Source organism: Panthera tigris, chromosome D1 (assembly GCF_018350195.1).
Source record: "Panthera tigris isolate Pti1 chromosome D1, P.tigris_Pti1_mat1.1, whole genome shotgun sequence".
NCBI lineage: Eukaryota > Metazoa > Chordata > Mammalia > Carnivora > Felidae > Panthera > Panthera tigris.
Window position 1 is genome coordinate 103468615 of NC_056669.1, and position 16587 is coordinate 103485201.

At 43.7% G+C, this 16587-nt stretch overlaps 1 protein-coding gene across 1 annotated transcript; it reads right to left on the minus strand.

The window, feature by feature from the left end:
* Positions 1 to 1595: 1595 nt before the first annotated feature.
* Positions 1596 to 16188, minus strand: CBLIF (cobalamin binding intrinsic factor). Its single transcript, XM_007092036.2, has 9 exons — positions 15690 to 16188; positions 14603 to 14779; positions 13509 to 13622; positions 12946 to 13086; positions 10961 to 11142; positions 7283 to 7460; positions 5721 to 5922; positions 2818 to 2936; positions 1596 to 1680 (listed from the first exon to the last, which is right to left on the minus strand). The coding sequence occupies exons 1-9, from the start codon at positions 15766 to 15768 to the stop codon at positions 1619 to 1621; spliced, it is 1254 nt and encodes a 417-aa protein (XP_007092098.1). The 5' UTR covers positions 15769 to 16188; the 3' UTR covers positions 1596 to 1618.
* Positions 16189 to 16587: the final 399 nt, after the last annotated feature.

A 16587-nucleotide genomic window follows, 5' to 3' on the forward strand; every position in this document is an offset into this window, starting at 1 on the left:
CAGAGAAAGATAGACACCGTATGACTTCATTCACATGTGGAACTTAAGAATCTCAGTGACTTTTAAGTATCCCATCATATGGCTCTACCAGGGTTTACCTGTCCATTGCTCTATTTTTGGACAGGTAGACTGTTGCCATGTTTTCCATATTATGAGTATCATGGCATGTTATGAGAGAGCACTTGTTCACACCCCCTGAGGGTGCCTTCCACCACGGTAACAGTCCTGGCTTTCTTCTGGAGTACAGTGACGTATGTAATAGGCATGTTTGGAATGAAGGCTTGGGCTGGTGGCTCACACCTTCTTCTCCCAGGAACCACTGTTACCAGAGGGCGGGCTCTTATTCTGAGACGCTGGGAGGGGAGACCTGTGACAGGGCAGGCGAGTCTGTCTGCCTCTGCCCGGGCTTCAGTATTAGGAAGTGTACTGAGGCTGCACATGTAAGTTTGCTGTCTAATTACCTCAGTGGATGTTTTGATTCTTGTATATGTGTGTCCTATTATGATTCTTTCCTTTGTATAATTTTCAGAATTGGGATTGGGGGGGTCAAACTTAAGAACATTTTAGGTCTTTTGATATGATTTTCTTTCTTCTTTTTTTAGAGAGGGAGTGAGAGCTCCAGAACACGAGTGGGGGCAGGGGTAGAGGGAGAGATAGATAGATAGGTAGATAGATAGATAGAATCTTAAGTAGCCTCTACGATCAGCTCAGAGCCCAAAGTGGGGTTTGATCTCACCCTGAGATAATGACCTGAGCCAAAATTGAGAGTTGAATGCTCAACTGGCTGAGTCACCCAGATGCCCCTTTTGATACAATTTTCATATCCTTCACTAGAAAGCTAGTCCCTGTGTTGACTCCTACCAGCAGAGATGAAAGTTATGATTGTCTTTGAAAGTTTACTTTTCCATTCAAATATGTATATAGGATGGGGTTATATGTCTATATGTCTATTTAATATGTAAAATATATAATATTTATGGGGTGGGATTTTAGATGTGTATTTATATTTAATATATAAAAGTTATGTTAAATTTTAATTACATACTAAATACAAATTATATTTATATATTAAATATGTATTTATATATATATTATATAAAAATATACATTTTAAACTTAATTTTGCCAAGAATCAGTATTAGAAATGGAAGGGGAGAAGTACAACATCATTTACCTAGTTGTATGGGAGTCTCATATGAAATAATTTTGGCCATTTCACTAAGTGATTTGAAAAGTAGTACTTGGTATAAGAAAAAAAAATAGGAGATTTAAAAAATATTTCATTTGTAGAAATAAAGGAATGTGTTGGTTAATTAATCAAGATCAGAATGAACTCTAAAAATATCAACTGGGCTCTCTCTTCTCCCCTTACCCTAGGTTTAAATTATGACTGGCAGTCAGTGCCTTGAGAAGCTGGACGTTTTTTCACGGGTCACAGATGTTGAGACTCTAGGGGGAAGTTTGAATCATTTATTCTACACAGTGTTTTCCATGTTTTTTTTACCAGGAATATGGGAGTAATGTAGATTTCCACTTTTTGGCGTAGATTTGAAATGAAATGAACAAAAATTCCATCATCCTTTGAAGGTGTTTGAGAGAACCTGAAGCCACTTCATCCTTAGTACCGTGTGAAATTGGCTGTGATGTGCTCATGGTTGAAGGGTATGTAGTCAGCAACGCCTAGAAACAATCAGAGAAGAACATGAGGTGACCGTGGGGCGTATAAACACACCCACCTCCCAGGGGATCAGCTCATTGTTGGAGGAGTAAAGTCATCACAGAGTGAAATGGGCAGCTCCGTTGGTATGGAAGAGTATGGAACTGAGGTTTAGGGAGTCCTTGTTTCCAGGCTCAGAGTTGCCATGTGGAGTATGTCTTCAGAGAAGCCCCTTAAATTGTGAGTCTCCTTTTCCTCTTGTATTAAATCGCATTCATAATATTTACCCTGAAGAAACATTTTCAGCACTAGGAATAATGACTGCCAGATGCCTAATACAGTACCTGACACGTAGTAAGTGTGCAGTAAATGGTGGTTACTATTAAACTTGCTTAGTTAAGCCAAATTTAGAGCATTCAAGGTAGAAAGATCTCATATTCATTTTTGAAGATTTTGCAGACAATAAGGAAGGGCAGTGTTTGAGAATTCTTGTGTTTCAGGGCAGGAAAGTTAGATGATGGCGGTATTGATGGCTTCCAAGTTGCCAGGCATTGGAAAGAATGACAATTCCAGGCCCAAATCTTTTTGGATCTCAGAGGCTTTCTGTTTATCATTCTTTCCTCAGAGAAGAAAAGCAATTGGCAGACATAAGAATAAGCCTGATTTAATTTTTTTGTTTATTTATTTTTGAGAGAGAGAGACAGAGAGACAGAGAGACAGAGAGAGACAGAGTGCAAGTGGGGGAGGGGCAGAGAGAGAGGGAGACACAGAATCCGAAGCAGGCTCTGGGCTCTGAGCTGTCAGCACAGAGCCTGATGTGGGGCTTGAACCCATGAACCGTGAGATCATGACCTAAGCCAAAGTCAGACGTCCAACCAACTGAGACACCCGAGTGCCCTAAAAAAGCTATTTTAGAAAGCCAGCCACCTGTTCTGTCATCTATCTATCCCATCATCTATCAATCATTCAATCAAATCACTATATATATATTCATAATATACGTGTATGAATATATATGCATAGTCACTGTATGTATGATTATCATATATATACATATGATCTCAATTATTTGCTGATTGAATGAATGAATTAAAGAAGAGAATGAAAGAAAGTAGCCTTCAGACTATGGAAGAGATTCCCAGATTCCTTTCCTTTCTCACCTTCATCCAAAGGTGTTTTGCCACTAAGGAATTGCCAGTAGGTCCTATGATGAACATTTTCAGCAATATTATTGATGGAGGAGACAACAAGGCCCCAAGATGTCATTGTGGTTTCAAATCTGTAAGAATAAAATCATGTATGTGATTAATATCTCATTTAGGAAAGGCAATAAGAGGTTAAGGTGAAGGGACAGAGACATTCTCTTTATTTTATTTTAGAGAGAGAGGGAGGGAGAGGGGAAGAGGGAATGAGAAACAGATAATCTTAAGCAGGCTTCATGCCCAGCATGGAGCCCAACACGGGGCTCGATCCCATGACACTGGGATTATGACCTGAGCCGAAATCAAGAGTTAGCCACTCAACAGACTGAGCTACCCAGGCACCCTGGGACAGAGACATTCTAAATGCTTTATACATCAGATAAAATCATGCTCAAAAGAGAAATTAAAAATGACTAATGAATATGAAATTACTTCACTTAAAATGAAATGAAATTAGCCTGAAGGGAGTTTTTTTTTTTAACCTGTCAATAAGCAAATTAAAGAAAATGTAAATGCCCAAATATGGGTGAATAATTACGTGAATCGTGGGATGAATATTCAAGACTGAATTTTTTTGCAGTTACAAAATTATATTTTTCAGTAATTTTAAGTGACATTACAAATGCTCCTCCAATAATGTTAAGTGAAAATGTGGGACATAAATTGTACACGAAATAGCTATCTCATCTATGTGATGGATCACAACTGTTTATAATATGCATGGGAAGAAACCACCTACAAAATGATAAAAACATGTCCACAGTGATTATGTTGTGCATGTAGTGTAGATGTTCTGTTTTCTTCTTTATGCATCACCCCCCACCTGTCTACTGTAAGTATTTATGACATTCACAGTCAGAAAAAGAAAAATCAGGCAAAATTAAAGCTAAGCTCAGAGAATTAGTAAGGTAGATTCAGAGGGTTGTTTGAAAGCTGAGTATTCTTGGAGTGCAACTTTGATCCCGACCTGGGTATAGAAGTCAGGGAAATTATGGAGCTGGGCCGTGGACAGCAGGCACGACTCCCCGAGCCCAATCCTGTGGGGTAGATTCCACATCCCACTCAGCTTCACTCCCTCAGACTTGGTCAGTCGTTCTCCTTGGCATGTCTCTGCAGGACTGGGGTCATGTCACCTTCCCTTTCAAAGACTCTCCTCTTTTCCTTTCCAGCACCTGGCATGTTCCCTCTGCTCCCTCTGCTATCTTAGTCTTCTCCATTTTTCTCTCCTGCTTCCTCTTTTTGCAAACTATAACCACCTCACAAGGCTTAATTTTCTCCTCTGGATTTATTTCTGTATTCTTCCCTTTATGACAGGGCAGTGGAAGAAATATGAGCTTCACGGTCAAGTCTAGGTTCCGATCTCAACTCTATTAGCTACATGTCATGTGATCTTAGGACTGTTACTTAGCCTCTTTGGGCTTAAGTGGTGCTATGCGTATAATGGGCATGTAGACCTGTCTCATGTTCTTTTTATTTAAAAAAAATTTTTTTAACGTTTATTTATTTTTGAGACAGAGAGAGACAGAGCATGAATGGGGGAGGGTCAGAGAGAGAGGGAGACCACAGAATCTGAAACAGGCTCCAGGCTGAACTGTCAGCACAGAGCCCGACTCAGGGCTCAAACTCACAGACCATGAGATCATGACCTGAGCCGAAGTCAGATGCTTAACCGACTGAACCACCCAGGCACCCCTTTTTATTTTTTTTAATAGGCTTTATGCCCAACATGGGGCTCCAACTCACGCCCCCAAGGAGCGTTGCATGCTTCTCCCTTCAAAAGCTCCCCAATGCTTCTGTTTTGAACACATACAATTAGACACGTCTAAAGGAATTAAGTCTTTTTCTCTGAAAGACATTCTTTCTTTCTGGTACTCCTATCAAAAGTTTGGAAGCTTCTCTCTCTCTTGCCCCTTGCATCCAGTTCTCACAGAGACCTGTGGAGTTCTCCTCGGTGTGAGTCTGTTTGTCCTACATGGAAACTTCATTACTTCATAGATTCATGACCATAGGCACACCCCAGATTTCCTCCTTGTCTCCCATTCTCAAACCAACTAACATTTTACAACATGACTTTTCTTACTTAAAAACTTGCAATGCTTCTCCATAATGTGGAGTCCAATCTCCTGAGCCTGGTTTTTCAGATTTTTTACATTACCCAGACTATCCTTCTGGATGTTACTTACTTAATTCAGTCCTGTATTCTCTTCTTTAGTCACGCTGGACTACTCGCTCCCGGAGTTCCTTGCTTCTTCCTGCCTCCGATGCTTCTTCTTCTTCTTTTTTATCTATCTATCTATCATCTATCTATCTATCTATCTATTTTGAGAGAGAAAGTGCAAGTGGGGAAAGAGCAGAGAGAGAGAGGTAGAGAGAGAGAATCCCAAGCAGGTTCTGCACACTCACCATGGAGGCGATGTGGGGCTCGAACCCACGAACTGTGGGTTCATGACCTGAGCCCAGGTTGGACGTTTAACTGAGGACATTTAGCCACCCAAACACCCCTTGAATGCTTCTTTCTAGCCATTCCCTCTTCCTAGAATACCATCTACCCATATCTGCCCTACAGTACTTATCCTTCGAATGTGGTCCAAAGCCCCAAGCCTTTCTGGACTATTCTAATCCACAACAGACTCTCCCCTTTGAATTCCTGTTTGTAAACCTCTATCATATGTTGACTTGGGTGATTTAATGTTTCCTGAGAGCCTTGCCTAGTTGGTAGTTTGCAGGCCTCTTGAGGGGTGATGGGATGAAGATCTGTTAAATTATCAGAAGGGAAAAAAGGTAAGAAAAGGCAGGAGAGAGAGAGAATGGGAATTCAGGCAAGGCCTGGGGGGAATGTGCGTGTCGCTTACAACACTCACTTGAACATGGAGCTTCTGCGCTGGGCTTCCTCTAGGACAACAAGTAGCACCGATCCAGCTTTCACACTGACATTGATGGTCTCATTGAAGTGCAGCTCCACCCCCCTCAGCTGGTTATTGATGGTGTATATGACGGTGATGTTGGATGCTGAGGTGGGAGCAGGGTTGGTTTGGTTGGGGAGGGTTGGTTGCCCTTCATGACCTGTGAAGAGCAAACAGGCCAAATTTGTTAAAGACTATGGGGTTTGTACTATTAGGTGCAAAATCTCTGTTGTTAGCGACTCATCCTAAAAGAAAAACAAACCAAAAAACAAACATTTCAAGGAATGGCAATAATATTGTGTCCTTGGTGGGTTGTTCTGAGGAACTGGTGTGGTCCATGGAGCTCTCATTTCCATTCTAGAGAGTTGTTTTTGGCTGAAGAGCTGACAGCTAGTTTTACAAGGAACATGAGTTTTGTTGAAGGAATTTCCACTGTGAATCTGGAGGCACTGGTAGTAAGTTTCAGGCCATTTAACAAAACACCTGGGCAACTGTAGTGTAGAATGGTAGGAAAGACTCCAAAGCCATCTTGTGAAGGTGGGGAGATCACTGGGAAGCAGTCTAAGGAGTTAGGTGAATGTGGCTGTGCTTGGGATCCGGCTGCTTGATCGCGGTCTCTATAGATTCTGTTCTGAGATAGACAAGGAGCTTAGTCATCTCTGCTTGTCTCGGGAAGTCCATGCAACATGAGATGAATAGTGCTTTATACTAGTGTTTGATAACAAAGAAGAGTTGGCAGTATGTCTACCAAGGACTAGTTACCTCTGGAGTGATAAAATTTTTATGCAGGACTCCCACTTTCCTTGTGTACATTTCTGCAGTGTTTGAATTTTAAGTATCCTTGTATTGTATTTTTAATTGTATAAAATAGAGATATTTCAAATCAGAGGGTAACATGCCAGGTTTCCACCCCCATTCCTTTGGTGTGCCAGGAGCACCAAGGCTTCGTATTTAGATCTCCATGTCTGGGCTGAAATGCCAACTCTGTTCTTCTCATAAGTCTCTCAGACCAGATCAGTGATTGGCCATACCTCCTTTGCTTTTGCACTGTATGTGGCTTCTATTTCTATTTAATGCTTATTTCATTCTTCCAAATGTTGTGGTTTTTGTCTATGTATCTATCTCATGACTTTGTAAAGAGGAGATATCTGAAGATACTGTGTAATGTTTGAGGCATTCATCCCATGAATGAGTGAAGTTATATATCATCTGATTGTTAAGACCATGGACCTTCCCCCTTCACCATCATTTCACTTCACTATCATCTTCAGCATCATCTTCACCACCTACTATAGTAGGTGCTCATTTAATGTGTACTGAGTGAAATGGACATGGGGGCTGAACTCTGAGGGCAGGCTGGCGCAGCTGTGTGTTAAGACATGACACTTGGGAATTGGAAATCGGATGTGTCTCTGCCTACATAACAAGCCTATATGCCACTTGAAATTGATCCACATATTATTATGGACATAAGTTTCCACTTTATACCACAAGGAAAGGCAGATGTTTAGAGTTCTTACCAGGGATACATGACACATGGGGCACATCTAGGTATGTCTTGCCTTTCAGGGAAGGGAGGATTTGGGCAATGGACATGGGATTGTGGAATTTCCCCAGCTCAATCTCCTTAAGTATTGTGTCCATGGTCTTCTTGCAGTTCCACTTCTTGGGAGGGTGCTTAGGTGTCACGGAGAGAGCCTGGGGCAGGAGAGAGAGGGAGAGAGAGAGAAGGAGAGGGAGAGATTGGTTGATTAGGCATAGCTGAGAGTTGGCCTTTATAAGCTTTATAAGGGAAACACTTGATCACTAATCTTGGGGATCATCCAGAGTCCAAAACTGAGCTGCCCAAGGTTCAGGACGATGTCTCTTTTGTTCACTCTGTGTCCCCACCTCTTAGCTCAGTGTCTATCACATAGCAGTCACACAACAAATATTTGTGCAACAAACAGATTTGGGGAACACTATTAGGGCTGCTGCATTTATAGTACGTTTTATATAAAATAGTTCTTAAACGTAGAACAAGGTGAGAGCCGGGCAAAGCAAGCTCCAGGGGCAGCTAGTCTGGAACAGCCTGGCCAGCGAAACATAGGAGAGCTCTTTTGTTTTGTGTTGTCCTGCACACCCTTTGGTGGACTCCTCCCACACTTTGTGTTCCCATCAGGACTGTCAGCCAGAGGCTCCACAACCCTGGCCACAGGGGTGGATTCATGGCCTGGGCTGGGCTTATCATAGCGTGCCATCCTTTTGGTGACAGTGATTGGTGGGCATACACACTAGACAGAGTCCTTCCCTGATATACAGACACTCAGAGAGAGAAGCATTTCTTTCTTTCCTGCTGGGGGTATTCAGCTGGGACCATGTAAGTAAGCAGTGGGCTGCTGGTGACCATCTTCCTCAGCCACTTTGAAGAAACCACGGAGTAGGAGACAATGAAGAAAACCAGGGCTGAGCGATGAAAAAAGAGTGGTCCCTGAAACCATGATTTGAGTCCTTTCTTCTGGCTGCTCCTGAAATTAATCCAGCTCTGGACCCTCTAGTCTATATGAAATAGGAAATGCCCATTTTTTTCTTAAGTTATTTGGGTTTCTGTTACTTACAAAAATGATTCTTGCTAAATACACCAAGCAGTTCATTCTACTTTGCTGCGTTTTAGATCTCATTGGGTCAAATAGAAATCATAATTTCTTCCTACCTTTGGAGGTTCATTTGAGGTTCAGATGCGATGATAAGCAAGAGCATTTTGTGATGTATGTTATATAAGCTGTCATTACCATCTCCCTCACTTTAGGGTTGTCTGACCATGACCATCAGAGTATGTCAATGGTCTGAGATTGCTGGTTGGCTGATTCACCTGAATCTTAAAATGGGAAATGAGCAAAGGGGGAGAAGAGTCAGAACTGGCTTTGTAAGCCAAAGGCAGTTGATGAACAACCAGACAGTTTGGATAGGCATGACTATCACTGTTAACTTTGGCAACCATGAGTTGTGGCTCTTGCAAGGGGCCACTTTACAGGGAAATTTGGTTTAAAGGGCATCAGGTAGGTAGGTACTCCTCAGCAGCCATATCTTGTTCACTTGCTGTATTCAATTCTCAAATCCCAAAAGTAAGATGTAGCTCTTTGGGATAAAACATTACCAATGCCAACACTCTAGAGAGAAAGGACACATTATGCTGTGAGAAGCCATTGATAACTTTGCATGAAGATGTTTATCAGGTCCCTTTCCAAGTTAAATCCCTATCAGAGGAATTTTGAAACCTTTGGAATAGTGATGGAAACAAGAGATGAAACTCTGGAAGAGAGGAAGTGCCACATGAATGCCTAGGGAAGCCGTGTGGGTGGCCCAGACCACTTGAAGGGCACTGGCGTCCTGGAAGGTGAAGAATGAAGGCTGAAAAGGGAGAGACCGTGAACAGTTATTGAGCACCGCCTTGTGCTTGTGATTTGTAAAAACTATGCTTGCATCCTTGTTCTGATTGGGAAAGTGAAATTCAGAGAAATTCAGTGTTTGCCCACAAGGGTGGCAGATCTGGGCTTCAAACTCAAGTTGTTACATGTCCAGAGCCCTCTGGTTTTTGACACCAGAACATTTTTAATTAGAAAAAAGTTACGCATTAGATATCTGGCGATTCTAGATTACAGGCTGCTTGAGTAAACTCTAGATGTGTGCCTTAACTCAAGTAGGGAGAGGATATGTCTCCTAACTGATTAGAAATCCATGTGGCCTGTGATATCTGGATAAGAATGAAGTTTTGTCTTTTCATAGGAAAAGCTTTAATTATCAGGCACAGCTTATATCAGAGTGTACCCTGCAGGTGATAAAAATCCCAAACACAATTCACAAGCCAAACTAACAAGAGCAAACCTTTCTCTAAGGTGAAGAAAGTTCATTTTAAGTGAGTCATAGATAAAACCCATCTTATATCCCTTCCAGACTGCCTGTGATACTCCACACAGCTTTCTAGACCTGAGCCCCAGAACTGGTCTCATATGATTCAGCCATGGTAACAAACAGTCTTTTGTTCCATGACAAAATTTCATTCACCATGACATGATATGGAAGCTGACTTTGTTCTCATCAATTGCTCCTAAACATGGCACATGGAGTGGGGACTTGGTGTTCACTCTTACGTTTAACATAAACTGATTTCTAGTCTGTTCATGCCCTTTGGTAATTTCTAATGTGTGGAATCAGGGCCAGTCTCCACTCCTCCCCATGTACGGATTTCTTCCTACCACTGTAGTGTATTAGGTTCAGGGCTGGCATTGTGATTCCGTGGTTCTCTGTTTCCTGGGCTTTCTGAATGGAGAAGGTCATGATGTTGTTTTCCAATTAATTACACTAGGCATTTTGAGACTTTGGAGCACAGACTTCTCAGTTGGGGCTAGAGGATTTGGCCACAGGTGACCCTTTAATTTATGATTCTAGTTGGTTATGTCTCCCCACTATCTTTAGTATGTCTTCCACAGGAGGACGATGCTCTGGTCAACCCTAATCAGTGGGAGGGGGTTGCATTTGGAGATGCATCAAGCAACGTCTCATAGAATCCAAGCCTGGGGATCTGGGTTCCCAGGGAAGCATAGGATTGGGTATGTACTTGGGTACCAGACACACTTGGCTCTGCCATTTAGAGCACTGTGTGAGGTTGAAATGAGATCGAGACTATAAAAGAGCTTGACAAAGATTAGACATCCAATCAGCTTTAGGTTATTTTCATTAGTCCCTTTGCATACAAGCCCACATTTTTTGGATCACGGTAAAGGGCTAAAAAAAAAAAAAAAGAACACTTGACTGGCAAGATGGAATCAGAAAATTCTATTTTTTTGCGGACTTGTTTTAATATCCTTATATTTTTTATACATCAAATTTTCATCAGTCTGTAAATATTATGAACAAACCGATCATTATCAGTAATAAACTGATATGTTTCTTGGATTGACTTGTATTTTTTTCCCCAAGAATGAGAAAAGAATTCACGTAGTTTTATTTTCACACTTTGCCCATGAAGTAGGGAAGAAATAAGACTCAACCTACATTTTACCAGTAGAGAGACTAAGACATAAGCACCACAAGGTATCTACCTCGGGTTAAACTAGCTGGTCTTTCCCAGAGATGTTAGAAGCCTGGTCTCTTGATCCTACAACCCAGCCTTACCGTATTGGCATGGACCCAACAGAGAGCATTGGTGATGTGTTTACCTGCATGGCAAGGCCAGTACTGTAGATGTCTCCAATGATGCCATTGTCTTTGATCCTCATGCTAATATTCTCCGCGACGTCCTCTAGTACCTGACCAAACAGACTTCTGTAACCTTCCTCTGAACCTACTGGGATCTTGTTGTACATACAAGTCAGAGCCAAGGTCACCATTGCTCCCGTGTCTGTGAATCACAGTGGGGATAAGGCAACCATCACCACAACAATATGAACAAGCAACATTTACTGTGTGCTTATTGTGTTCCAGCTACATGATCTCCTTTATTCTTCAGGACAACCTGTGAAGTAGGACCTATAATCGTCTCCATTTAAGGGATGAGGAAATGGAGGCTCAGAGAGGCCAAATAATGGCCCAAGGCCACACAGCTAGTAAGTAGCAGCGCCAGGATCTGAACCCAGATCTATGTGACTCCACAGCTCATGCTTTTAATTAATGTAGACTGGTGCTTGATTCAATCCCATTTCTCTTGTGCTAGTGTTTATCTTTAAAAATGTCACCAATGCTTGAAGGCTGAGCCATCGCCACCTCTCATTGAAGCCTTCCCTTGGGCAGCCCTATGCCACAGGTGCAGTCTCTTTCCTGACCTTTTTTATTTTTTAGCATGTGTTGTTTGGACCTGTTTTGCAATGTCAGCACTCGCTGCTCTGTTTTGTTGTTACCGTGCTCTGTGAGCTTCTGGGTGGCGGGAACTTTGCACCCCCCCATGGCACCCAGCACAGGGGCATTTCCATGATTTGCATGGGAAAATGTACATGGACTGAATGAGCAAGCGCTGGCAGGACAAGACCGGAACACATGCAAGACTTGCCAGATGACATCTTTTCTTTGACTGATCTTCCCCTCCCTACTGGGATCTCCACCTGAAATTTGCATAAACTCATTAAGAAAGACAGTGTTGTTGAAACCAGTGTTGGCAAAGAAGTCCAAATTTCCCAAACTGACAGAGACACCCCAGCAATGCATGAGGTCCCAGACGGAACACAGAGACCCGTCTGCTCTTGACCCCCAGGGACATACCAGAGCCTTTGTTTCTTGGTCTGAAAGCCTGAAATGAGAGCATTTGCTTGAGACAAGAGAAGTTGTTGAGGAAGCATGGGTAATGGGGTGTTAACCTGAGATACACTCTTGCTTGGAGAGTGGCAGAGGAGAAAATGTGACCATGAACGAGGGGCATACAGCAGTGTCCTCACAGACGGCATCATTCAGAGTCGGCACCATCATCTGCAGGAGGGGAGGGTGGACAGAGAAGGACCTGGTGCCATAGAGGGGAGAAGCTTCCATTCACAAGCAGCCATAAGGTTGCAGAAAGAAGGAATACGATGGTTCCAGTATATCCTTGAAGCGGAGGAGCATCAGTATCTGTTTATGTATTTTAAATGTTTTTTGTTTATTTATTTATTTTGAGAGAGACAGACAGACAGACAGAGAGGCAGAGAGAGATTGAACTCACACACTGTGAGATTGTGACCTGAGCTGAAAACAAGAGTTGGGTGCCTAACCGACTGAGCCACCCAGGTGCCCCCAGACAGCATCTGTTCAATAGAAAGAGAATATTTGAATGTTATAAGGAGAAACATTGAGAAGAACAGAGTGTGGAATCACCACTAAGAGAAGGTTCAGTGTACGGCTGAGTCTAGACATTGGTTTAATAATTCAAGAATTTGCCTGGAAATAACTCCTGACTTGGGTGAGTGACATGCTTATTGTTTCCAGTGAAGATTCTGTCATTGTCAAGACATTTCAAGTACCGTCCTGGTTTCTTTGTCTTACTATCTCCCTTTCATTTATTCCTTAATTCACATGTCCAACAAATATTTGTGAAGTACCTCCCATATGTAGACATTTTCATGATCCTGAGCTCTTCCTCCGTGGAGAACTCCCCCTCCCACTGTCCCCTCCGGCCTCCCATTCAGTGCCCGTGATGTTCCCTGCTCAGGGCAGTGCCTGGCAGTGGTGACCGACTCACCCATGTTGAAGGGGGAGGAATTGGCCAGCAGGATCTTGGCAAAGCGGACTGCTATGGGTAAGGTTGTCTCAGGGTTCTTCTGGCACAGTGCCAGGACTGCCAGACTGGGCCCGTAGAAGGTCGAAGACTGAGCATTGGGGCCTGGGAAGGGGACAGAGGGCCTCCATAAGATTAACATCCTCCAGAATGAGGACGTTCATGAAAAAGGGAAAAGCCAAACCTTTTAAATAGAAATGTTTAGAAAACCTGTCCAAAAAGAAAGGCTCCATATTAGCAAAAGGTAACTTCAACACTTCTCAGAATAAGAATGTCACCCGGCATGAGAAGAGAATAAAAGGGATGAGGCTGTCTTCAGGTGATGGCATAAGTCTGTGTCCCTGGGGACAGTGGTCTTCTCTAGTTCACTTGGAATCGAAGTGAATATCTCGCAGTGGGATGATCTCAGGGATCCTAAGCAAAGGCAGCTGTGTTTCTTCCCTCACTTTCCATTCCCCCATCTAGGCTTAAAATTCTCAGGAAAAATCATTTGCCTCACTCTCCCCTCCCTTCTGATGAGCTCTTACTTGAAGGAGCCCAGTTTTCCATTTGTCTGTGTAGAATCGAAACTTTATTCCCAGGGTCTCGGCAGGAGGAGGTGAGGGCCATGACAGTAAGGGCGAGCTGGCCAATGGTCAGGTCTGTGGAGGAGAGAACAAAAGGGTTACAAAGGTATTGTCAGGGAAGAGTGTGCCTGGCGCCAGGGCTGAACTCTCTGCCTTTTGTCCAGATCATTGAATTTTTAATAGTGTGATTAGATAGGGTTTTTTTTTTTTAAAGATTTTTTTATTTTTAAGTAATCTCTTTACCCAACATGGGTTACACACTCACAACCCTGAGATCTAAGAGTGCTTTTCTGACTGAGCCAGCCAGGCACCACCTAGATAATTTTTTGATCTCTCCTTTTTAAGGAAAGAAGTGTGGACAAATTCTCAAGGAATGTTTACTCTGGTGACCACTCCGTGACTTGACAACTTCATCGAGAATCTCTGGTGTCTGTTTAGAAAAGCAGCAAGAACACCCATACAAATTCATACCTGAAAATAACTTTAACTTTATTGTCTCACTTGATTGTCAGGGCTACTCCTGGGAGGTAGGCAGTACAGAGATCTGATTATTACTGTCATTCTTATTATGACTGTTAGTGTCCTTGTTATTAGAATCGTCTACATTTTGCAGATGCGTAAGTGAGGTTGGTCAGGATTCGTGACCTGTTCAAGGTCACTGAATTACTTTTATTTTTTAAAGTAGGCTCCATGCCCAGTGTGGAGCCTAAGGCAGGGTTGAACTCAGGACCCTGAGATCAAGACCCGAGATGAGATCAAGAGTTGGATGCCCAACTGACTGAGCCACCCAGGTGCCCCAAGGTCATGGAGTTAATACGTGGTATAGAGCCAAAACTGGAAGCCTGCTCTTTTTACATCTGATCTAGAGCTTTTTCATTGTTGCTGCCCTCTTCTGCGAATGCTCTGACTTCATATGCATTTCTTTCCAGGTTTGTAGGGAAAGGTATTTGGGTGATTCAGGTACAATCGCAGGTGGCACGGGAGTAAGGGGTGTGTGGAGTTAGGACCTGGGGCTGGAGAGTCAGGGAGAGTTCAGAGGGGCTCTGACTTCTCACCGGCTATGTCATTGGCCATGAGCTTGTAAGTCAGGAGCTTCTGGGCCTCCACATTGTAGGCTCCGGCTAGATTCATGGCGATCAGGATGCTGGGATTTGGGAAGGCTGAGCTGGTCACAGAGTTCTCCATGAGCACTTGTATGCCATTAACCAAGGGCTGCTGTGCTGGGGGGACAGCTGAAAAGAGAAGGGCATTAACTAACCCCCTACCCTCTCTCTCATCTCAGACACATGTTTCCTGTGAGTCAATCAGAAGACAGGATTAGCATTGGTACCTTCCAGGATGCCCCCATGTAGGGCTGATTATTAAAGAAAAAGGAGAAAACCTTGAGATTTTCCTCTGAGGCCAATTAAACCAAACATCTTCTCAACCCTTATCTTTAAGAAAGTGATTTCTCACTTAGTGACTTCAAGCAATATGATTCATGGGCAGTTCATATTATTTCCAGCACATCCCTCAAAATCATGTTTTCCTTGCATTTTTTTCCTCAGTCTGACATGAAAAATATGGAAGACTTGGGATATGACCAGTCCTCAGCGAGTACCCATATCCCCACTAGCAGTGGCACGAGGTCAGAACAGCTCTGAGCCTCTCTGTCTGTGCCACCAGCCATCATTCCTGCACCAGGATTTCAATCTCTCTTAATGTGAAATGCATAGCCTTCGGGGCACCTGGTTGGCTCAGTCGGTTAAGCATCTGATTCTTGATTTCAGCTCAGGTCATGATCTCACGGTTCATGAGATTGAGCCCCGAGACCTGCTCCATGCTGAGGGTGCAGCCAGCTGGGGATTCTCTCTCTCCTGCTCTTTCTGCCCCTTCCCCACTTGTTCTCTCTCTTTCTCTCTCTCTCAAAAATAAATAAATAAACTTAAAAAAAAATGCATAGACTTCCTTCTGGAAGAACTTACACTATGCAGCTAGGAAAGATGAACCAAGCACTCTCCCTGACTCACCACCCACTTGGAACTCCTACAGTGGTTGCTGTTTCCAATCACTTTCTCCTCAGCCGACCTCAGCGTGTGAGGTTTGCCCCTGTCCCTGGGGTCACGGCTTCCCTGACTTCTCTGGAGGAAACACTGTACTCACAACATGAGCCCTGGGTTTGGGTGCTGGTCCCAGCCACAGCCCAGAGAAGGTTCAGGAGGTAGAGGATGTACCAGGCCATCCCACTCTCTTCTTGTCCTGTCTATGGGTCCCGGGCCCAAATCCTAGTGTTTGAAAGTGGAGTGTTTCTCTCGTTTCTCTTATATATGCTTCTCTTTGTAAACCAGTCGGCCCTCCCCTCCCTCCCAGCCACTCCTAACCACTTTTGCTGACCTGTCTCTCCCTGAGGGAACTAATTTCCAAACGCTTATCTAACTAGTCTAGACCCTGCAAGGTGTGTGAAGGTGACTTCTAGCTGGCACCGCCAGTATGAGACGCTTGGGGCTGGGGGTGCAGTGAAGGCAGTGATGTCCAAGTGCCCTTTCCCACGATCCTGGGCCATTAGATCAGGAGCTTGGCTGGTGAGTGAGCGAGTATAAACGGGCCTTCCTCCTGGGACTTCAGACACCTGCTCAGACCACCTCCTGGCTGGCTTTTTTTTTTTTTTTTTAATGTTTATTTTAGAGAGAGAGAGAAAAAGAGCCAGCAGGGGAGGGGCAGAGGGAGAGGGGGACAGAGGATCTGATGCAGGCTCCACACCGACACAGCGAGTCCAATGCAGGGTTTGAACTCATGAACTATGAAATCATGACCTGAGCCGAAGTGGGCTCAACCCACTGAGCCACCCAGGCACCCCTGTGGCTGTTCATCAGCAACCACTTCCCCGAGGGCCAGGCAGTTCCTAAGGCACTGCCTTACTTATGGTTCAAGGGGCATGCTTTACAACATACCCTTTCATGCAGTCGGGGGAGGGTCTGCTAGGTGGAGGCGGGTTTTGTGCGGTTAATAAGTCACTGTGACCTGGGTCCCAGCCTTGGCTCTTGGAGGCTGTTTGACTTCA

Excerpts from the sequence above, each read along its gene's own strand:
- CBLIF (XM_007092036.2), bottom strand. The coding sequence starts at position 15,768 with ATGGCCTGGTACATCCTCTACCTCCTGAACCTTCTCTGGGCTGTGGCT. Across the intron at positions 7,461-10,960 it reads GTACTGGCCTTGCCATGCAG|GCTCTCTCCGTGACACCTAA; the intron begins GTAAACACATCA and ends CTCCTGCCCCAG. Across the intron at positions 5,923-7,282 it reads CCATGTGTCATGTATCCCTG|GTCATGAAGGGCAACCAACC; the intron begins GTAAGAACTCTA and ends TGCTCTTCACAG.